General features: G+C 37.2%; 1 protein-coding gene across 4 annotated transcripts; it reads left to right on the top strand.

Moving 5' to 3' along the window:
* The first annotated feature begins 18,929 nt into the window (after positions 1–18,929).
* On the top strand, positions 18,930–23,802 carry LOC103425109 (uncharacterized). 4 transcript variants are annotated; one of them, XM_029094202.2, is made up of 9 exons: positions 18,973–19,173; positions 19,592–19,645; positions 19,769–19,782; positions 20,361–20,506; positions 20,660–20,700; positions 21,246–21,344; positions 21,939–22,307; positions 22,446–23,054; positions 23,157–23,802. In XM_029094202.2, exons 1-9 carry the CDS (start codon positions 19,036–19,038, stop codon positions 23,730–23,732), a joined length of 2,046 nt encoding a protein of 681 aa, XP_028950035.2. In that variant the 5' UTR covers positions 18,973–19,035; the 3' UTR covers positions 23,733–23,802. The 4 variants fall into 4 exon arrangements, with proteins under 4 accessions (XP_070669187.1, XP_028950035.2, XP_070669188.1 ...); XM_070813086.1 differs by lacking the exon at positions 19,769–19,782 and having other exon boundaries at positions 18,930–19,173; positions 19,592–19,659; XM_070813087.1 differs by lacking the exon at positions 21,246–21,344.
* The last annotated feature ends 399 nt before the right edge of the window (positions 23,803–24,201 follow it).

The raw sequence follows: 24,201 nt of genomic DNA, 5'->3' as shown, positions 1-24,201 counted from the left end.
GTGTTGTGATTGGCTTCTGATGTCGACACATGTCGCGCTGTGATTGGCCTCCTAGTTGGAGGGAAACTCTTATGGGTCCTTGACAGTATAATGTTGACCGGTGCTCAGTAATTTCGGGATTGGTCAAGTATGGTACAAACAGTGCTTCCCTAAGTTCCCGAGTGAGGGAAACTCCTCAGTTGGGGACTTGCAAGATCCAAGCCATTGAGTAATCACAAAACTTCTAAGTACCAAAGTGTGGTATCATTTTCACTTACCTTATCTGTCTCATATGTAGATGTGACATCTTCTCTGGAAGTACTTTTCCTCCATCAATGGGTGGTATCTTTAACCGATGAAGATGCACAAGGTAATGTATCAATTTCACTTGAAGCTTACTTGTAGTTTCGGGCTTGGTCAAGTGCGATACAAAAGGTTTTTTGCATGCAGATAATAATGTGATTAAATTAGTTGTCAAATGATTTTTTTTTTTAACAAACGATATTATCTACACTAAGGGGGAGAGGGTGAGCTTAGCCTCACAATGGACTAGCAATAATGTGATCCAATAGCCTATAGTAGGAGTCCCCCAAGTCGCCGAGCTAGGAGATTTGCCGAATGAGGTAACAGACAAGGTAAGCAATCAGACTTCCAAGCAAGCAACCTAGATCAGAGGTTCGACTTCGGCTTCCGGTTGATTGTTCTTCTTCTCCTTGTATCGTAAACAGCACCAAGGATAAGGAAAAGCAAATGGAGAAGAGATGATATAAGATACTTTTGCTTTTGAAGAAGTAACTTTCCACATGCTTATTCTTAAACTGGGCTAGAGGGTTTTTTGGTTTCATCCAGAGTATAAGGCCGACTCAAGAATTTGAGGGTCAAAACAAGTCCATTAAATCTAGAGTACGTTCGACCCTGATGATATGAGATACTTTTGTTGTTGACAAAGTAGTGGATGTATCGGCACGTGTTCTGTTACGCTTGTCTCCACATGCTTCCTTGTATCATTCTCACTTGCCTTATTTGTTCCTCAGGCAGATGTGGTATCTTCTCTAGAAGCATAAGATGTTGAAGATGAATACTTGAGAGCAATGCCAGGTAAGTAATCAGGCAAAGGGTTCCAGGCAGTCAGTTCCTGACTGGAAGCTTGATTCCAAGTGTTGATTGATTGCTTTCTTTCTTCTTGTCTTGCAGGTAATAACAAGGTCAAAAGAAAATACATGGAAAAAGTATGATATGGGATACTCTTGCTTTTAACCCTGATGATATGAGATACTCTTGCTCTGGTGTAGCTTGTTTGCAGAGGTATTATCGGGGGGAAAATAAGCTAAGTATTTCGAGAAACTCTGCTGAGAGTGCCATCTCGGATGTGAAAAAAAGTTGAGCATTTTTTTATTTGCAGGTCTGTCTGGCTGTGGAGGATGAAAGTCGACATATATAGGAATTGCCCCAACAGTGAGTGGTAACGTTGTTCCTTTACCCTTTTCGGTCATAGCAATGTAAGGGGAGCTGCAAGATTCACGTGTTTTAACTTTGTCAGAGCACTTTGAAAAAGTGGTCTGTGGTATCTTGATGTTGCGTGTGAAGATTGCAGACAAGCTTTATCCAAGGAAATCTGGTTCTCGAAGTTTGGAGAGCGGTGCCTCTTCGGTTTTCGAACAAGCAATCTTGTCGAGGATCTGGCTCTCGAGATTCGGATAACAGTGCCTCTTCGATTTTTGAGAAAGTAATCCTGTTGAAAGTTTGGCTCTTGAGATTCGGAGAACGGTGCCTCTTCGATTTTTGAGAAAGCAATCCTGTTGGGAGTCTGGCTCTCAAGATTCGGAGAGTCGTGCCTCTTCGATTTTTGAAAAAGTAATCTGGTTGTGAGTCTGGCTCTCGAAAGTCGGATAGTAGTGCCTCTTCGATTTTTTAGAAAGCCATCCTGGTGGAAGTTTGGCTCTCGAGATTCGGGAAGCGGTGCCTCTTTAATTTTTGAGCAAGCAATCTTGTTGGGAGTGTTTTCTCGAATGTGAGTAAAGGTTGGGCATTTTTGCCAGTCTGCCTTGCCACGAAGCACAGAGGTTGACACACATAGGGACTTTCCAGTTATCAAGTAGTGGTGCTGTTCCTTTTCCCTTGTGCATAATAGTAGGGTAGCTAGACCTTTAAAATTTATGTGTCTAAACTTTGTCAGAGATCTTTGGCAAAGTTATTTGTGGTACCCAAGGAGTTGATGTTGCGTGTGGAAAGTGGTGCCTCTTCGGAATCCGGAGAGTGGTGCCTCTTCGATTTTTGAACCAACGATCATGTTGCCCTTTCTTTTATAAGGGCACCAATTGTGTGCAAGAAGTACATTCAGAGAGTTATTGCTTGTAGGAATTTTCCCTTTACTTCAGAGATTTATTGCACCTCATTTCTCTTTCATCATTTCTGAGAATGTATGGCCCATCCGACCATCGTTTTGACTTGAACTTTGGTAAAGAGGCGCCATGCCTTCTCAAGACAACATATGGCGCCCATCCTTCTTATCCCCTATTGGTTCTCTTACCGTTGGGGACTCTATGATGAAGAATGATATGACCGCTGCGGTGGTGACCAGGAACCTTCTCACTCCCAAAGATAATATATTACTTTCCAAACGGTCTGATGAGTTGGCTGTTAAGGATTATCTGGCTCTTAGTGTTCAGTGTGCAGGTTCTGTGTCTAATATGGCCCAACGTCTATTTACTCGAACCCGCCAAGTTGAATCATTGGCGGCTGAAGTGATAAGTCTCAAACAGGAGATCAGAGGGCTCAAGCATGAGAATAAACAGTTGCACATGCTCGCACATGACTATGCTACAAACATGAAGAGGAATCTTGACCAGCTGCAGGAATCTGATGATCAAATTTTACTTGATCATCAGAGGTTTGTGGGTTTGTTCCAAATGCATTTATTGCCTTCGTCTTCTGGGGCTATACCGCGTAATGAAACTCCAAATGATCAACCTTCGGTGCCTCCTCCTTCTGGGGTTTTTCCTAGTACTGAGGCTCCGAATAATCATCCTCTGGTGCCTCCTCTTTCTGGGGCTCTGCCGACTACTAAGACTTCTCCTGAGCAACATTTGTGAAGGCTCTCTCTTGTTTGTTTATTTTGATTTATGTATATGTCCATATTTGTAACTTATCGGAGATATCAATAAACAAGCTTTGCTTCATTTCAACGTATAGTGTTAAATACACCAAGGCATTCTTCACTAAGTTCTTTGAATTTTTCCTTTTATTGAAGCTTGTATGTTGAAGTTTTGTGAGTGAAGCATGTAGGTTGAGGTAGTGCTCCTTTAATTTCTCGAGTGAGGAAAACTTCTCGATTGGAGACTTGAAAAAAAATCCAAGTCACTAAGTAGTCGTGAGACTTCCGAGTATCAAGGTGCATTAGCATATGGTAGGAGTCCCCCAAGTCTCCGATCGAGGGAGTTGGCGAAGGAGGTGTCTTGCTAGTAGCCAAGTTTCCAAAGTAACAAAACTTCACCATTTTCCTTTCAAAGTGGTAGCCCAAAACTCCTCATTCATATATATTTGTTATGAAAGTTGTTAGGCCCAAAGAAGAGGAGGTTTAGGCAATTTGTTTTTTTTTAATTTTCGAATTTTTTAATTTTTGAATTTTCGAATTTCTGAAGAAAAAAAAAATATATATATATATATATGTATATATTTTAAGCTTTGTAGGTGAAGTTTTGAGGTTGAAGCTTTGTTGGGTACCATGAATTGATTTTGCTTCACACTATCTTGATCAAGATAGTGTGAAGCTTTTGTAGGTGAAGCTTTTGTGTTGAAGCTTTGTAGGTGAAGCTTTTGTGTTGAAGCTTTGTAGGTGAAGCTTTTGTAGGTGAAGCTTTTGTAGTGGGTGAAGCTTTTGTTGATGAAGCTTTTGTGGGTGAAGCTTTTGTGGTGGGGGAAGCTTTTGTTGGTGAAGCTTTTATGGGTGAAGCTTTTGTGGTGGGTGAAGCTTTTGTGGGTGAAGGTTTTGTGGTGGGTGAAGCTTTTATGGGTGAAGCTTTTGTGGTGGGTGAAGCTTTTATGGGTGAAGCTTTTATGGGTGAAGCTTTTGTTGGTGAAGCTTTTATGAGTGAAACTATTGTGGGTGAAGCTTTTGTGTTGAAGCTTTGTAGGTGAAGCTTCGGAGTTGAAGCTTTGTAGGTGAAGCTTTTGTGTTGAAGCTTTTGTAGGTGAAGCTTTGGAGTTGAAGCTTTGTGGGTGAAGCTTTTGTGTTAAAGCTTTTGTAGGTGAAGCTTTGGAGTTGAAGTTTTGTAGGTGAAGCTTTGGAGTTAGCTTTTGTTGGGTACCATGAATTGCTTTTGCTTCACACTATCTTGATCAAGATAGTGTGAAGCTTTTGAGAATTTGTAGTTGTCCTCCATTGATGAAGCTTTTGTTGGTGAAGCTTTTGTGGTGAAACTTTGCTGGGTACCACGAATTGATTTTGCTTCACACTAAAAAAGCAGACATAATTGCGGTGGTAATGGCATTATGGGGGTGACCCATTGAGCAAATGGTCGGATTTATTTTTGAATGATGTGATTTATTTTTCTTATCTTTCGGAGATATCTGTATAAACCCCATCAGATGGTAATAAAAAAAAAATGGGCAAGCCCAAAGTAATGGGCTGGATTGTTAGGGGGAGGGCCAAGGCCCATATGCCCAAAAGAGCCAGGCCCTATGGCTCCAAAATTATTCGGCGCCATGCCGTTATTATCACCAACTAGGTGATCAAAAGTACATCCAGTACTCTAACATTATTCGGCAACATGCCGCTATTATCACCAACCAGGTGATCAAAAGTATGCCCAGTATTCTAAAATTATTCGGCAGCCTACCGCTATTATCACCCACTAGGTGATCAAAAGTATGTCCAGTACTCCAAAATTATACATGAGCATCACTCATGTCAATCATACATAAACAATCATGAGCATCATTCACGACAATCATACATAAACATTCATGACCATCATTCATGTCAACATTCATGAGCATCACTCATGTCAACATTCATGAGCATCATTCATGTCAATCAACATAAACATTTATGAGCATCACTCATGTCAATCTAGCTTCAAAAGCTTCATTTACAAAGCTCTAGCTTCGAAAACTTCATTTACAGAGCTCTAGCTTCGAAAACTTCATTTACAGAGTTCTAGCTTCAAAGCTTCACTTGCAAAGTTTCACCTACAAAGCTTCAGTGCATGGTATACAAATACCGCCTCTTCGGCCCATACATGGATTCAATTTGAAGCCTCCAGCCAACAGACCCTATTGACTGAAGACTTGGAGGACTACATTATGTACCATATATTGGGCCTCAACTGGGCCTCATGAAAAATACTTGGAGGACTTAGCCCATTATTTATGTACTAAGGAGCAAGCTTTTATTCTATAAAAGGGACTCCCTCACTTTCATTAGAGAGCACCCATTATTCATGTACTAAGGAGCGAGCCCTTATTTTATAAAAGGGACTCCCTCACCAACATTAGAGAGTATCGCCGCCAGCTAAGCAACCGCCTCGCTGCAAGCATCATTCCTAACCCATCATTTATGTATTGAGGAGCGAGCCCTTATTCTATAAAAGGGACTCCCTCACCTTCAACATCATAAGCCGAGCCAACCAAGGCAACATAAGCCACAAGCAGAACAGCCTCGCAACATATGCTACTTCTAGTTTAGCATCATTTCAGATTGAGCACCGCCTCATACCGAGTATCAGTTCTAGACGACATCTAGTTACTTCGGCTAACACATGGATTGAATTTCAAGTCTCCTGCCAAAAGACTATCTTGACTGAAGACTCGGGGGACTACTATTTGTACCATACTTAGGGCCTCTGTATTTAGACCTCGTATAAATACTTGGGGGACTCAAATGTAATTATGTAATAAATGAAGGGGCAAATATGTAAAAAGGGGAGGAGCCCTTAGTCTATAAAAGGGTCTCATCACCCTCACAATAGGAGAAGCCAATTCTTAGGCCATGGGAAGAGCTCTCTCACTCTCAGAAGCTCTCACCCTCTCATCCTCAATCCTCTAAGAGAAATACAATATCAGTTTGGACGTAGCCCAAACATTGGGGTGAACCACGATATATCTTGTGTTCTTTACTTTCTTGCAGATTTATGGTCGGATTTACGTTGTTCTAAGACCCCTCCGGTTTTGTGCATCGACAACTTATGTTGGCTTATCTCTATTCTCATTTTGTATTTGAATGTCTCGTTCATCATGTAGTCCAACTATTTTGGTGATATTAGAGCAAATCTACCCGTTTTGGGAGTGCAAAAGCAAGGTAAGGGCAATGAAATTGCCCTTACGATTAAGTAGTAATTGCCTTTGTGCAAATCCACCCATTTGGAAAGAGGAAAGGTAAAGGTAAGGACGATTACTATTCATAAATATATATATATATATACACACACACACACACATGTATTTTAAATGTTTTCTTGGTCTTATCCTCCATATGTCATTATCGCCTTAGATATTATAGGAGATTTTCAAAGATTCGTTACGCTACGTGTCATTATCCATTGGTAATATTCGCTCAGGTTTTTGTTAAGGTTCTTGATCATTTATGTAGTTCCACGTGTCCTTATCCAATCTTATGATTTCCTTATTTTTCTCCATAAAAACCCTTATACCTACTAGATCTACTCACATGAAACCTCCGCATCCTCCCTACTCATCTCAATTCATGGATTCTTACAAAAGAAAGTTCTTTCAACCATGGATAATCTGAGGAGGTTGTAAGCGAAAGAAGAATGAGAAGATGAACACTTTCTGAAGTAAAAACACATTGTAGCAAAGCAAGAGGGGTATAAGAAGGATGTGGGGAGGTATTTTGGTATCCTCTAAGCTTGTTGGGTAATCATTACAGGGGCTGATCGACTGTGGAATGATGGGGCGCTTCGAAGTATCATGATGACGTGCATCATCATCTACAACATGATTATGGAAGATGAGTTTGATTACGATGAAGAAGATTTTGGACGAATACACGATGAACAAATCAAAAATTAGAATCTATCAAGCTTATGACAATATTGAAGAACCTGCCTAGAACAATTCATTGCAACAGGGTCAACGTTACCACGAGATGGTCATTCAACGTTACTTAACCATACATTCGTCTTACATCCACAAGGAGTGTCAACGTGACTTGATCGAGCACATGCCAGCATTGAAAGCAAAATAAATGAAGAATGCTTTCAGTGTGTTTTTTCTATGAGTGTAATTTAAAATGTTTAATTTGCAAGTGTGATGAACTTTGTAAGTTTGTTTTAAGTGTGAACTTTGCAAAGTGTTTGAATTGATTTTTTTTATTTTTATACTTTTTATATTTGGATTAACCATATCCGTTGATATTTTCATTGGGCCACAAAGCGCCAAGTGGCACATCAATGTTTTTTCCCAAAAAAAAAAAAAATTACTGTTGGATTTGCTAAATAGCACAAGCTTGTGTTTCAATTGCAAGGGCAGCTCAACGAGCTGGTGCCTTTGCTTCAATAGCCCTCCATTTGTTGTACCGGTGTACCACTTTTTTTTTTTTTTTTGGGCCAAACGAAATTCAACTCAATTTCCATATCAATTGGGCTACCAGTGAACTTGCCCTTATTTGGTGAGCCGAATTGGCCTGGCATGAATTGAGCTTTGAAATTGACATACTAAAATTGGTCGGCATGGGTGGGCTACATTAAAATAAGGTTATTATATTAAGGTGTCTCACATGCATTATTGTCAACGACTTAATTTCGTCTAATCTTTTTTTACATTGCTTAAAAAAAAAAATAGTATAATTGGTGAATTACACTGGTAATTATGATCTTCTTTTTCAATCCACTTCTCATGGTCAAACCATCTCCCTCTTCTGTGGCCTTTGTGTTGTCATGCAAGAGTAGATTAACGGCCTCAATTGTACCCAAAATTGAGTCTTAGATTAAATTACAAGCTACAATCATACATGAACACGTATATGCCTGCCTCTTTTGGTTTGTCAATGATGGTGGACTACGTATATTGTCCTTAATCTCCTCTAAATGTAAGAAAAACAATTAATGCCAATACCATGAAGAGAAACTATATTATATACGTCCTATGATATGATAATTAAAGCTTGTCACGTTTGAACCTAAATTTAGAAAAGCTTCCATGTAGCATGACATTCTCAATTTTCTAATGCTTATGTTTAAGCTCTGAACTAGGTTTTTATACATCTCAAATTACATTTTCAAGACGATTTTGAGACCGATGCATGTGTCAATCAATTCAAAATACGTCATGTATTAAAATTAGAAGACAACTATCAGATTTCAATGTATATATGCATGGTAGTTGAAAAACAAAGTTAAAATTTTCAATTGAAAATTAGGACTTAAATGATGTCCATTCAATATACATGTATCACTATACGTATTTGATATGTATATATGTATCTTATCACGCATCGTATTTGAATATGTATATATGTATCTTATCACGCATCTACCATGATGCTTATTTTGATAAAATTAAATTTAAAATGCAGCTAGTATACCATGGTGCCAATTGATATACTACAACTAGTGAAATTGACTGGTCATGAAAATCCCAATAAATCATTTTTTTCCCTACCCAATAAATCATTTAAGTCACGTTACACTGCAGCCATGGAATTCAAACAATGCATGCATTTAAAAAAATAAAAGAATTCAAACAATGCATGGTCTTTGACTCTTTGTCTTTCGTCCCCGAGCAGCAAGAACTTCTGATGGCTTGGGGCGGCCGGCTGGACCCGAATAAGATTAGGGTAATTTTTTGGTTGACTCGGAACACGATCAATGTAATTTTTTGGTGGACTCGGAACACATTTAAATTATTTTATTGCTTTATTCAAATAAAAACACATGTACTTTTTATTGATATGAATATTCGTAGAATAACAATATTATGTGACCAGTGTTCCGTGTACATAAAAAATTGTTCATAACTCAAAACCGTTATCTAATTCCATCATATATTATCATTTTTTCCACATCTAAGTCCAACTTGGACTCACAATACTTTATTTTATAAAATTCCTTTTTTCTCCATTTTACTTAGATTAAGAAACATCCTTGTTGCTTCGTAATTCAAACACTTGACTATGAGGATGGGAAATGTCACTTTTGTTTGTAATTTATTAGATAATTTTTTCATGTCAAGATTCTCAGTCAAAGTTCATCATCTCACAGCCTAACGTGCTTGCCAAGCAGCAAACGGTTTTCTTGTTATAAATAGGAACACCCAATACTCCACGACGCATATCCCAATATACTAACAGTTGCAGAGCCTCTCTCTCTCTCTTTCTCTCTCTCTTACCAACATGACTACCAAGTTCTTCAGTTTCGTTTTGCTGCTTGTTTTGCTCAACTCTACATTCATTGCAGTAAGTGCCCGGCCCTTGAATATCATGAAGTACAAAAACTCAGCAGTTGAAGCTTTCTTTGATGGGTTAGCACTTGGAGCCATCAAGGAATCGGGCCCTAGCCCGGGCGAGGGGCACAAGTTTACGAACCAACAAACTCTCGGAGGGATTAAAAACTCAGGTCCAAGTCTTGGTACAGGAGACGTGTTTACAAATGTTGAGACTCTAGGTGGGATTAAGAATTCTGGCTCAAGTCATGGTACTGGAAACAAATTCACGAATGTTGTGACTCTCAAAGGAATTAAGGACTCCGGTCCAAGTCCTGGTACGGGAAACAAATTCACGAATGTTGAGACTCTTGGAGGGATTAAGGACTCGGGTCCAAGTCCTGGTCAAGGAAATAAATTTACAGACAACATTCATCAATAAGCATGCATGCGTGATCACAAAAATAGAAACTAGAAATATTCTTTACCTATTTTCGCATTCATATTTTTTGGTTGATGTATACGCCATGTGTATCTTGAAGATAAGATCATTCATATTATTTTCATTTCATTTATTTGTCTCAAATTTACGTTATCATGTTAAGAAGCTCTATGCTTACACCATTGTCAAATATTATAATTTAATATAAACCAGGTAATGATTTCGAACTTATATTTTAGTTGTTTATTATTTTATTCATGTTTTCATTATGCATTAATACTTTCTTTTTAATTACTGAATTATATAATAACGAAGTCATGCAGCAGAATGTAATAAAGAGAATCGAATGATAATCTTTCGCTAGAAAACAACTAACCCTAGAATTCACTTGGAAGAAAGATAGTAAACTCACGTTTGATTGATAATAAGCAAAAGAAAACAATCCTTACCCTAAGAAGGTGTATACATACGTTCAAGACATGAAACCAGGGCCGGTCCTGTGTTTTTGGGTGCCCAATGCGAAAGCTCAAAATGTGACCTTTTTAAATACGGAAACATATAAAAGGTCGTACCCAGTGCACAAGGCTCCCGCTTTACGCAGGATTTGGGAGAGGTTAATACGGAAACATATGTTTAAAAAAAATATTTAACGAGGGCTGGAACCCAGTCAAAGCTGGGGGGCTAGGCCCTCACGCCCAAATTATATTACTTGAGAAAATATACAACGGGGGGACATAATACCTAAACCCCGACAATAAAAAATACAATCATATACAACCATTCCTAGCAAAACTCCTTGAAATTTCAACCTTTAAGAAATTGTCTTCTGGCATTTTTTTAAGCAAAATCATCAATTATATCATCATACTCCAAGTCTTCAATCTCATCCTTTTCAATGCATAAGATTGCTAATCCATTTAGCCTATCTTGAGTCATAGTGGTCCGCAAGTAAGATTTTAATAATTTCAATTTTGAAAAACTTCTTTCTGCAGATGCCACGGTCACAGGTACAGTCAACAGTACACGATAAGCAATCAAGACATTAGGACACATGTCAGTTTCTTTTACAAAGTTTGCTATTTCCATGGATGTCCAAGGGTTATTAGAGAAAAATGCTTCTTCAGGTAACATCATTTGCAACACCTGTAACTCGGAACATAAGTCGGCTCCATCTACATCCATGGTATTTCCTCTTTTCATGTTGGTCAATCTACTTTTCAACTTAACCCAAGTTCTCAAATTAGTAAGATGTTCTTTACTCTTTTCATGTTGGTCAAGCTTCACACCAAGATGTCTCCAATCACTAATTCCATCTTTTGCTAACTCACTTTTTGAGGCAATTGTTTTAAACAATTTACAACAAAAGCAAAAGACTTTATCCAACTCTTTTGAGTACACGAGCCATTTCCTATCATAAATTTCACCCGTTGGTAATTTTCGATCATAGTAGTGTGAGGAAAATTTTCTAGAGAGTTTGTCCTTAGGATAAGTGAGATTAGTTTCTCGAATTGGTCCATTTTCTACAAGCAAGTCTCTCATTTCTGCATTAAGATCATCCCAAACTCTTGGATCATAAATGTTTATATGGAAAATAGGTTCAGGAGATTCAATATTTTCCTCTACACCAATATGATCATCATCAACATTTAAATCCACATCACCACCATTTTCATGGTCTTGAGACTCATCACCAACATTTTCTTCTAAATCACTACCATTTTCATGATCATGAGACTCCCCAATAACATTTTGTGGCTCTTTACCAACATTATTTTCTCTCAAATTTTCAACTGACTCATTCTTTGTAGAGAAAAATTTATTAAGAGATCCTCTTAAACTTTCGGCAATTTCGTTATCCTTTGCCTTTTTTTTTCTTTTCATATTACCAGAGAGTTGTTTCCTAAAAGACATGGCTTCAATAATTTGTTTGCAAAAATTACCTACACATGATATAACAAAATTTTCCTATCAAAATTATCATTCCAACACATTATATATTATAAAAACACTAACACATAGTCAAACATATTATAAAAATTGAACCTAAAATTGGGTTTGAAATGAAATCAAATAATTCAATAATCAATTAGTCAAGAATTCAATTCATCATTCATCAACAACAATAATTCTATACATCAATTATCAATTTATTATATAATTCTATATCACTTGCATTGCAAAATTTTATATTAAATTATAAATTGAGAATTAAAATTTAAAAAATTTACCTCAAAAATAATTTTGTCTCCATGCTTGAGAGTTTGGAGCAACCATTAAAGCTTGTAGCAAAGAAGTTGGACGGCAGAGCAAACCAAAACACCAATAATTCAAAGAAAGAAAAATGATGGGCAGGGAAGGCAAAGTGAGGGATGTAGGGAACAAAAGAGAGGTGGGTAGGTGGGTGGGTGGGTGGGGAATTGGGAAAGGTTAGAGTATATTAGGGATTAGGGTTTGATTGGGACCACTAGTCCCTGTTATGTCTTGTTATGTTTTTTTTTTTTTTTTTTTTTTTTTTGGCTGGGTCTTTCTGGACCCTTTTGTTGCCTTTGGGCTCTTGCCAGCCCCTATTTGGGCTGTGAAATTTTTTTTTAATACTTAGTTATATGGGTTTTTTTTTATTTTGGTGCCCTCTTCATTTTGGGGCCCTGGACAGTTGCCCCTGTGGCACTGGGCCTGGGCCGGCCCTGCATGAAACCAAACCCTAACAGAACTTAACATCCAGATAGAAAATAAAACAAACAATTAACAAAGTTCCAAAAGTATCCCTAAAACCTGAACTGTACTAGTAAACAAAGGATTTTGGGCAAATTTTCCCGTCTGTCACTAGCAAAGCTGATGAGTCATAATCCTTGTATCGTTATATTCGAAACAATATATTATAGGCCCTTAGAGCAGTTCCACCGGGGTGGGATAGGCCGGCACACAGCCAAAAAAATGGCCCGGCACCTAGGGAAGTCTCTCCAGCCCAGCAGATTGCCTGGCACCCAGCCCAAGCTGGTCTCCAAGCCAACCCAAAATTGACAGACCTTGGGACAGGCTCGTATGACGCCATGCTGATGCCAGCTCTTCCCACAACCTTCAACCTCCAACCTCCAACAGGAGGACTTGAACACCGGGAGTGGATTGCCCGGCAGCGTGAAGGGTGGATCAAGAAGAAACGTCCTTGGCGATGTGGAAGAAAGCGGTAAATCAAAGAATAGAAGCAATAAACTCCGGCCACCGCCAAATCCAGTGAGCTCTGGATGCTTAATCCCATCATCCACATCATTTCTTTCTAAGTTTAACACCTGATTGGCAAACTGGAAAATCTGAATTTGGTACTCTTTTTTTTTTTTCAAATTTCAACTTGTGAGAGGATTGTGTTGCTCCGACTCCATTTTCAAAAGCTGAGGAGATGAGGACGCAGCAAAGGAACAAAAAGAGAAGGAGGAAAGAAATGCAACAAAATTACAAAGAAAATTTCCCGAAATCGGGAAGGGGAACTTCCACGTTTTGGGATGGTGTGCTTTGCGATTTTATAATAAAAAATAATAATATTTTAATAAAATTGGCTAGGCTATTTAGTTTTAGGGGTGGAGATGCATTGGTTTATTATTGTTCACCGAGGTCTATTACTGTTCACTTAAGTGGATAAATGCGCTAGGTGCTGGTGCAAAGTCTTTAAGGGTGGACTTGCTCTTAGAGTAGTTCCACCGTGGGAAAGGCCTTCCCAGGCTATTCACTATTTAATCCATCCAGTGAAAGATAACTGCCCTTAATGAACAGTAACTGCCTTTTGCATCTCCATCCCTACATTGAATAGCCATGTCAATAGGCAATAAAATATTAGTATTTTTTTTTATTTATAAAATAATACAAAATAATTTAATTTGTAATTTCGGATAAGATTTTTAATTGTTCTCGTTGCGCCACGTGTCATTATCCGAAAAGACAATTATTGATGATGGATTGCGATAAGATTGTTATCCAATGTTGTCGTGCCACATGTCGTTACCTTTTCAGAATCCTTGAAGATAGATTTCACATAAGATTTTTAACCAATCACGTCACGCCACATGTCACAATTTGTTTATAATCTGCGAGGATAGATTTCGATCAGATTTTTAACGAATGACGGCATGCCATGTGGCATTATCTACAACCTAATCCTTAATGAATCCTCCATATAATCCACCATTCATCCTTATAAATCTCACACCAATTTTCTGAAGATCTCTATCATTATTCATAGTTTTTGCTTCCTTCTTAACCAAAATCAAAATTTGTATCATTATTCATAGTTTCTGCTTTCTTCTTACAATGTCTTCTTCTTCAAGGATGATGTGGGAAATCAATCAGCAAGAGGAAGAATTGTTTAACCAATTAGAAGGAATGTTCAATCTCCAGGTGGCCCAAAATGAGAGGAAAGAGGATGAGGAGCGTAGAAGGAGAGATGACGAAGCAAGAATTGGCAGAGCCTCACATTTCCGTCAAGTCATCTAAGTTGTGGGTCAGGTCTGCAGGCCTAACCATTCCGAAAACCTTGATAGAAGTAGGCAACGGCGAGGTATGGAACTCTTGGATAATTATTTTGTTCGTAATAGTGCATTCCCTGATACTTACTTTAGACATCGTTTTAGAATGGAATGACATTTGTTCAACAAAATCATGATTGCTGTTTGTAACCATGATTCTTACTTTGTGCAAAAGAAATAATTATAATGAAAGTAGGTAATAAATAAATAATACAAACAAATAATTAAAAATAAATAATTATAATGAAAGTAGGTAACAAATAAATAATATATTGTTACCTGATCCGCTAAATTTTCCCCACTTCGAAGATTACTACTAGCTTGTGCCAAGGCATCTCTCCATGTACTAAACGATTGGCTAAGTAATTTCCAACGACTGGACACCGATTCTTTGGTTCTTTTCCAACTAGTTTTCTCAAGAAAATTAGTATGAATAAGACTCCATATTTCTCGCAACTGCATCTCATTACCCGTAATCAGATCATAAGTAACTTCAACCCAGCTAGTACACAACGCAACATCTTCAATAAGCGTCCAATTCGTACCTGCATCAGTAGTCATTTTGTTGGAAAAAAAATTGGATTGAAACTTTGAGAGAAAGATAGGAATGTGGTTGAAAGTAGTTGAGAAAAAATGAAAATGTGGTGTAAGGTAGAAGATAATGAGAAGGTATTTATAGAAAAGTAAATATTTTTTTTTTTAATTCTTCAAAAAATTTTTTTTTTCGGATTTTATTTAATTTTTTACATTTTTTAAATTTTTTATTCACCTAATTAATCTCTACCATTGGATTTAAAAAAAGGGAGTTTTAATGAAAAGCCCGCGGTACTGTTCACTTTAACGAAAAACCACATTTTTATACTAAAAAGTCAAACCTGATACTATTCATTTTACCTTTTATTTTGTCTTTATCATTAAAACTCAAAGTTTTCAAGCCCTTTTCATTAGTTTTCCTTTAAAAAAATTTGAATTCCAACACTCCAGATTGTGCACAACAGTAAGATTTCTGAATTTTAAACTGTTTTTTCTTTTTTTATTTTACTTATAAAGGCGAATAACATGGATCATTGATCTTAGATCTAACGGCTGATATTAAATAAGGTTTTTTTTATTTTTTTTACCGTTGGAAATCTAACGGTCCATAAATTGTCCGTTGAAATCCAACAGACGTGGGAAGCCATGTGGCCTCCCCAACGATAACATTTCTGATCGCGCCGCGGGCCCCAGGCTTGAAAATCTGTCTGATGACGCGCGCCTACGCGCTTGATGCAAAAAATATAAAAACGTGGCTGACGTCGTCTTGACGTTAGCCTACGTCTTATTCCCTTCAGGCGCTCGAGCCAGGCCTTTCCCTCCGGCCTACTCGGGCTTGCTCGCCAGCACACGCTGGGCTTCATCACTCTGGCTCTTTGGCCCTGTTCCTGCACCTGTCCCTCGGACTAGAGCACACGGTGGAAGTGCTCTTATGTCATGAGCAAAGCTGGTGAGTCTTAAAGATAAGATCATTTATATTCATTTCATTTATTTGTCTCAAATTTTCTTTATCAAGTAAAGGAACTCTAAGTTTCAATATTATAACTTAATTTAAGGGCAATGATTTTTGCACTTATATTTTGGTTGTTTGTACGTTGAACATCTTTATTTATTTATTTATTTATTTTTATTTTTTTTATGCTTTTGTTTGGACCCAAAATGGCGTTTTAGGCCGAGCCCATGATTGTTCTCGATCCAGTATAAGGTGTCAGGAATGTTCCTATCATGGGCATGGCCCAGTGGATTTCGGTCGAGTCCCATTAGGATATGGTTCCATCCGAATAAGGGTGAAGCGGTCAAGTACTAGTGTAACAAGGAATTGTCAAAAGCTAGGAATGCTTTGAATCAGAAAAGAAGCCGAGAATCAAGTGTTGAATCTAAGTGATTAAAGAGATTGGTTCAAAGTCCTACAAGAGTCATGATTGGCCGAGATCTATTCGAATTAGGTTAAAGAATTATAGTTCGAGTCAAAATCTACCTCGACCATTGAGGAAATTGCTACTATAAATAAAGAAGGGAGTGCATCATTTAAAGCCCTCTAAATCAACACAAAATTGCCCTGCGTAAACTCTCGCTCTACCCGAAACCTCTCAAAGACCTTGAGATTTTTATTTTACTTTTTCCGCCAACACATCTTCAGTTTGGGTAAACAACACTATGGTGACAACTGACAACATCTTCAGTTTGGATAAACAGCACTGAAACTGTAGAATTAGCCGACTAAGGAACACCTTCAGTTTGGATAAACATCACTGCTTTAAGACCGACTAGTTATCTATCCAAGTCTCAGTCAACAAGGATTTTTGAATCCTTGTTGGAAGAAGTCATCTCATCAGCTTTCTCGGCAAAGTGAGGTGTTATCAGGTTACGACATTTGGCACACTAAAAGCCGAATACTTATTGAACTTCGCAGAACTAGCAGCCTTGTCTTCAAGCTCTAGAACTTGAAGGTCGAGAAGTATTCCTTCCTCGATTGCAATCGCAAGATCAAGAAATCAGCAGCGCACCCAACGCCACATCAACACTCATTTTACTCCCCGGTCAAGCCCGGGCGACGAGTCGGCACACCCCACATTCGACCGAAAGACATAGTTAGCTTATTAGCACACATTCGACCGAATGACGTAGTTAGCTTATTAGCTATTTGGCATACGCGCCACGTAGGCTAAGTAGTTTTTAGGGTCAACAACTTTAATACTTTTATTTTAATTTTTACTATTAGAAAGTCAAAACCCTACCATAGGATCACAAGGCTTCACAAAAAAAAAATCCCTAAAACAAAAAACATTCAAAACTGATTCTTCACCCAAAGGGTAATTTTGTAAAAAAAGAAAACATTAACCAAATCGGGAAAAAATATGAATAAAAGATAATAAAAATGAAAAGCCACATGATAAATGAGAAATTTTTAGTTGTGATGAGAACATGGATGGTACACCACATATTTTTATGTAAGTGGTGAAAATTTTTAATTTTTAAGTTATTAATCTTTTGACACACATATCCTACTATTTATATAGGTACACATGGTGCACCACCTCGTATGATGGTCACACTGAAAAATCTTTTGTGATAAAGAGATAAAACATCATAACAGAAGAGTTCTGCGGGATGAGGGCTAAGAACCTCGAACATGGGATTCAAACTTAAAACAACCCTCCACGTTCTGCAAATTACCAATTAAATAAAGGGAACTTTAACGAAAAGCACCCGGTACTGTTCACTTTAGCGAAAAACCACATTTTTACACTAAAAAGTCAATCCTGGTACTATTCACTTTACCCTTTATTTTGTCCTTATCATTAAAACTCAAAGTTTTCAAACCCTTTTCATTAGTTTTCCTTTAAATAAAAGCAATTGAATTGAACTCACGACTCCCTTTCAGTTTAGTTTTCGTATAGTACTCCTCTCTTCTTCTTTTTTTGAGAAATTGAACCCGATTAATTGCAAATTCGTAACTCCCACAAAATTGAGGTTCTACACTAATCAAGTATTTAACTTCTTTGTTTTTGTTGGTTTTTGTTTTTTTCTTGATACGTTGGTCAATGCTAGAGAAAATGAGAGAAATTTTTTAAAGAGGTCAACTAGTTGTTTGAGATTTTAGAGAAGATCAGTGACAAAAATCGTTGAAGATTGAATTTTTTATTGGTTAAGTAATTCGTTGTGTTTGAATTTCATTGGGTAAGTTCAATTTCATATAATTTCAAGAGGGAGATACAACGAAATAACTGAAAGTTATTGTATTTCAAGATTTGTCCTTGTTTTTTGAACATAAAAAAATAGAGAAGCCATTGTAATTGCTGGAAATACTAAGCCCACTAAAAGCAAAAAAATAACATAACAAAATTTGACTCAACTCAGATTTAGGTTGCTCTCATGCGCATTTCATATTTTCTCTCATCCTCACAGGTTCTGAGGGTATAAAAGTCAAATTTTCTTTCAACACACATTTGAGCATTTTACATGATCAATTACCTTTGGGTAACGTTACAGATATTATATTTACAAACTAAATAGAAAATAAGCATATTTATTAACGCTTAAGTAATAATCTAATTATCAACTTTTATGTCATTTAATTTAAAATTTTTGAATACAAATTTAGTCTCCCTAACATTACTTATTTTCTTTACTTAGAACCACCTATTAAGAATGAAGCATGTGCAAAAGGCATCTTACACTCTTCCTTTACAAATTTTTCTCTTTATTTTTTTAAAAGACGAATTTCTGATGACATTTTTGAATAGCCAGTGAGGTTTTCCTATTTAATTAGTTGAGAATAGTGGATCAACCCAAATCCAACCGGTCAGACATATATTTACAACCGAACCAAACTAGTTGGTTCAAATCAGTACGGTCGAATTCAATTTACTAGTTTTCCAATTTAGATATTTACAAGTCATTACTTAGATTTATGCTTATTTTGATTTTTTTTTAACAAATGATATTATCTACATTAGAGGGTGAATGTGAGAGAATAAGCTAATAATAATATGATTCAAATTCATTTTTAACAAAAATCAAACATAAACTTTTCATTTATAAATGAAAATAAATATCAATAGACCGTATTCCTAAATGACTCTTAAATTATAAAACATCCCACAGAAGGTGAGGGAATATTATATTAGAGTGACAAGTCGGATCGGGCTTTTTATTCTCCCGCGGTTGACTGCTGGGTCTGCAAAAATGGGGAACTCGTCGACGGATGACTACGCCACCACTGGCGACGGCTCTTGCGGCGACACTCCGCCACTAAATTCCAGCATCTACTCCGAGGGCGAGAAGGTCCTTGCCTACCACGGCAAGCGCATCTATGACGCCAAGGCAAGCCATCTCTCCTTATATTCCCCCAATCCCCATCTTCTGTAATCTAGCTGACAACTGCCCTATTTTCCAAATTCATGTTATTTTTGTATTTATTTCTGCAATTTCATGGTGGAATTTTATTGAGCTTATTTCAATGCTGGTTGTATTTATGAAATTATTCACCTACAAATGCTTTAAACCTTGTGCTGGAAATTTGAAATATCAATCTGATTAGTAATTACTGTTGAGAGAAATAGTTAATCCAGTTTAATTAGTGCAATGTAATTATAATTTACTAGCTTTCTCTAGAACTAGTGCTCAGCTAGCCAGTATAGTCAGGGTTTAGTTAAATTTGGTTTCGTCCGAAATTGCTGAATTTACTATTTTGTGCTGCTGTAGTTATGATCTGAACAGCTTTAATCTTTCACATGTTTAGGTTCAAAAGCTTGAGCTCAGAAATAACAAATGGATTTACTTCGTTCACTACCTTGTAAGTCGACTAATGCCTCTCCCTCTGCTCTGCTTGAATTTAATGCGCGTTATGTGACAATTTGTAAGCAAGCAGCATAGTTTCGGATTATGATATTGAGTGTTTCAATTTGTTGGTTTGCAGGGTTGGAATAAAGTGTACGTGTGATTCTGCCCGTCTTATTGTATTGTTTTCATTTTTTAATTCAAAGTTCTTGAGGTAAAGAATGCAGAAATCAGCTCTCTTTCTCTCACTCTCTCACACACACATACATACAAAAACGGACACACTAATGAATTTTTTAGGGACACACTAATCAGCTGTTTCTGTTGTTCAAGTCTTTTTGTTTTTGCACATAAACTCTAGGATTTCTTTACCAGGATGATGGTGTTATGGATAGAAGAGAACTACTCATATGGTGTAGATTTTAGACCTGATGGCTTCTAATGAATGTAGAAAGAGAACAATGAAATAAATAAGAATTTTGTTCTCTTGTTTCTTATACAATCATGCAAGCATCGCTCAACATATCAGAGCTAGACTTGCGTTCTATTATTTTAAAGACTGAAGGCCCTCCTTAAGTTGGCAAGTTATCCTTGAAATAATTCATCATGTATGCTGTCTACTGAGATTCAAGGAAAGACATGGACTTGTATAATCTTCATTTGAACTGTTTTTTCCCTTTTCAAAAGGGTATACAGAAATGATTACAATGGGTTGGATATCTTTCCAGCAGTTGGGACGAATGGGTAGGTGTGGATCGCCTTTTGAAACAAAATGAAGAGAATATAATAAGGCAGCAAACTCTTGCCAAGCAACCATGCGTAGACGATAATACAAAGTCAGGGCAATTGACACAAATGAATCCAAAAAGTTCAGCTGGTTAGCTTTGGCCCCTATTACTCTCTTTATGCTTCCCTTTTCTTTAAATTTGGATTATTTTGTAACCAAAACTTCTTTGTATTATTTCCTTAAAATGTTTGCTTGTAAAAAAAAATGGTTTTCCTCAGTAAATTAATATCAAGTTTATTGCAGTGGGAAAAGAGAGGAAGCGAAAGAATGACTCAGGCACTGAGGTCTGGCATGCATTAGGATTAAATCTACTGCATTGCATGCCTCCTATTTTCCATTTTCTCGATATCTATATAATGCATTGTTGTTACTTGCCATCTCTCTGTTACTCCTTAGTTTCTTTATATTTGTCTTTTTTATGCTTCTGATAGGTTTATACATTCAAAAATCTCAGGAGCTGGTATTGTCACTCCAAGAGAGTCTTCTTGCACTCCTACAAGTTCAATGTATCTCTTATGTTTTTATAAAGAAGGAGGGCATAACGATTTTCTTTTTAGCTGGTTTTTATTTTTTATTTTTACTATGCTATAAGGATGCATACAGTGGTGGTCCTTGAGCTTTTTCATAATGAAAAATGAAAGATAAGAAGTGCTGTTTTCATTGTGAAATATTGATATTTTCTCTCTTAACGATAAGCAAGAGTATTGTGAAATTCTGATTGTTTCTTGCTTGTCGTAGAACTGTTTTATATTCTTCCAAGGTCTTATTATAAGTTTTCTCTTGTTCAAATTTCTTTCATGGGGGCTAATTCAGGGTCTACAATTGGTAGGACACTGTCTCCTTGGAAACGATTGTCAAGAATCAGGTTCCCTCAATTGTTAGGAGGCAAGTTATTGATAATCCGGATTTTGTTTCTCAGCAGGGCAAGGTACACATGAACTGTTAGAAGCAACTTTTCTCCGTTGTGTCATTTGACAGTTTTACAGAATGAGGTTTCGTGGTTAAATGTCTTTCAAGATTCTTTTTGGTTCGTCACTTGCATCTCTTGATTGAAGGGCCCCCAACCTTTCAATAATTCATTAAGTATTTCAGTATTGTAGGGATTAGTTAATCCAAAGAATTGACTCTCAAGAGGAGTAATTTGTGTTGTGATATTTTGCCATATTTATGTTGTTTTCTCAGTAGATATAATATGTTATTCTTCTTTCCTCAGTGCAAGTCATTATCACTTTTATCATTATATGGAACCTCTACCTGAACATCATGAATACATTCTACAAATTAAAAAGACTCAGTAAAGAAGAAATATGGGTTATGATTCTATGTCATCAAAACAGAAATTTTAAAACGCACATATTACTTCATTGGCTCTGCCTTTTTGTTTCTCAATTTGTACTAGCATTTTACTAGTGAGACCAAGAAAACAAGAATGTAGCAGTCAAATTCTAAATGAACATGAAACGTACATTCGTGTATTGTAATTATTAATGATTGTTATGGTTAACTTTTTGAATTTCACCAGGGACTTTTAGGAATGGATGCCGGAAGTAGCAGTCAAATCAATGAGAAAAGTAAAAGAGCGAGTAGGCGTGTATGGACCAATGAAGAGGAGGATGCACTTTTAGGCATCCTAGAGGATCTGGTTGCAAACGGTCATCGTGTTAACCGTGCTTTCATACCTGGTACAATGACTATAATAGAAAATGCATTGCGCAATTTGTGTCCAGGATCGGCATTGAAAGCTAACCCACACATTGAGTCAAAAATTAAAAAGTTGAAGAAGCAATTCCGTTTAGTATATGACATGGTCAACAACACCGGGTTTGGCTGGAATAAGGTGAAGAAATGTGTGAGGGTAGACAGTGAAGAGACATGGAAAGCATATCTTCAGGTATTATAATATGAACAACTCTATTGTAGGCTAGTACGATTTATTGTTGCTAAATGAAGTGTCAACTCATAACATATGGTTTGCCTGTGATCTTACAACTGAACTATACTTACCAACGCTTATTGATTGATCTTGTAGCATCACAAGGAGGCATATGGGTGGAAGGGCAAACATTTTCCTATTTATGATAGGCTTGTTAAAATATTTATAGTGGACTACGTAAATGAGAAAACATCCCAAACTCCTGCTGAAATAATTGAAGAGGTGAACTGTGGTGAGGACAATTCCCTTGGGATGGAAGAAGACACTCGTCCAAGGTCACCTGACCAAATCTCAACTACAAAGCAAACGGATCAATCTCATTCGTCCAAAGGAAAGAGGAGAAGGCAAGATGATACTGCAGATAGTAGTCAAATAGTTGAAAAAAAGAAAAAAGGCAGCCGACGTGTATGGACCAAAGAGGAGGAGGAGGCACTTTTAAGCATTCTAGAGGATCTAGTTGCAAAAGGTCATCGAGAAAATCGTACTTTCAAAGCTGGTACATTGACTCTGATAGAAAAGGGTTTGTGCAGTTTATGTCCGGCATCGGGACTTAAAGCTAGCCCACACGTTGAGTCAAAAATGAAAATATTGAAGAAGCAACACTGTATAATAGATGACATGCTCAACCAAAATGGGTTTGGGTGGAATGATTTGAAGAAATGTGTGGAGGTTGACAGTGAAGAAACATGGAAAGCCTATGTTCAGGTATGATTTTATTCCATCATAAGCTAATAAGCCTGCCTATGCACTTTACTTGTAATCTCACATTTGTAATATAGTTATATTAATTGTTTACTGAACTTGCAGCATCACAGGGAGGCTGATGGGTGGAGGGGCAAATATTTTCCACTTTATGATAGACTTGTTAATATATTTGGAGAAGGCCGTGCAAATGTAAAACCATCCCAAGCCTTAGTTGAAAGAGTTGAGGAGATTAACTGTGTTGGAGGTATGAATCGCGATGAGGAGATTAACTGTGAAGAGGAATCAACCGACTCTGGAAGTGAGGAAGACACTCTTTCAAGGTCGGTTGACCAAATCTCAACAAACAGACAGACAGATCAATCTGATTCCTTGCTGCAAAGAAATAGATGCGAACACAATGGTGTGGCTGTTGCATTGGAAAAAGTTCCAGCATCAGTCGTGGAAACAATAAAAACTTCAAATGAGCCGATGCGAGTCTCAGTTGAATCCAAAGGCAACAAAATAGATGAGCTACATTGTGAGATTAAAAGACTAGGGCTTTCTGTTCCCGGTCGAGTTAAAGCATTAAGACTACTTGTGACTAATTCATCCAATGCTGATATTTTCCTCACCTTAGATGATGACGAGAAAGCGGAATTTGTTAAGCAACTCCTTGACGAATCGTCAAATAATAAATGAATTGTATATTATTGACATACTGTAGATTGTATTTGAACTAGTAATTTTGCTCAATGATTTTATTAACTCATCTTGTAGTGTCGAATAGTTTTTAAGACCGAGTTTATTCCTCAAACTTCTTGACACATGTTGCTGGTCCGTAGCTCTGAAGTTTCAAACTAGCTTGCTAAAAGTTGCTGATAGATGCATCAGAATACAATGTTCATTTTGCCAAGGCCGGTTGCACACACAAGACCGTTGACAAAATGCAGAACTTACATGCATCGACGAAATGCAGAACTTACATGCATCAACGGTCAGAAATTGCCCACTTGCAAAGAAAAGTCGCGTTCCATTTTCTTTCATTAAAATATGATATTGGATTTGGATCAGTTTCTACTGACAAGCCAATGAAACAAACCATTAATTGAGCTTCATTTGTATGAGAATGCGAGCATCCAATCAAAACGTATTTGACCTTAACTTGTTC

The sequence above is a fragment of the Malus domestica genome, chromosome 15 (genome assembly GCF_042453785.1).
Source record: "Malus domestica chromosome 15, GDT2T_hap1".
NCBI classification, from domain to species: domain Eukaryota; kingdom Viridiplantae; phylum Streptophyta; class Magnoliopsida; order Rosales; family Rosaceae; genus Malus; species Malus domestica.
This window is presented reverse-complemented; position numbering and strand designations above follow the sequence as displayed.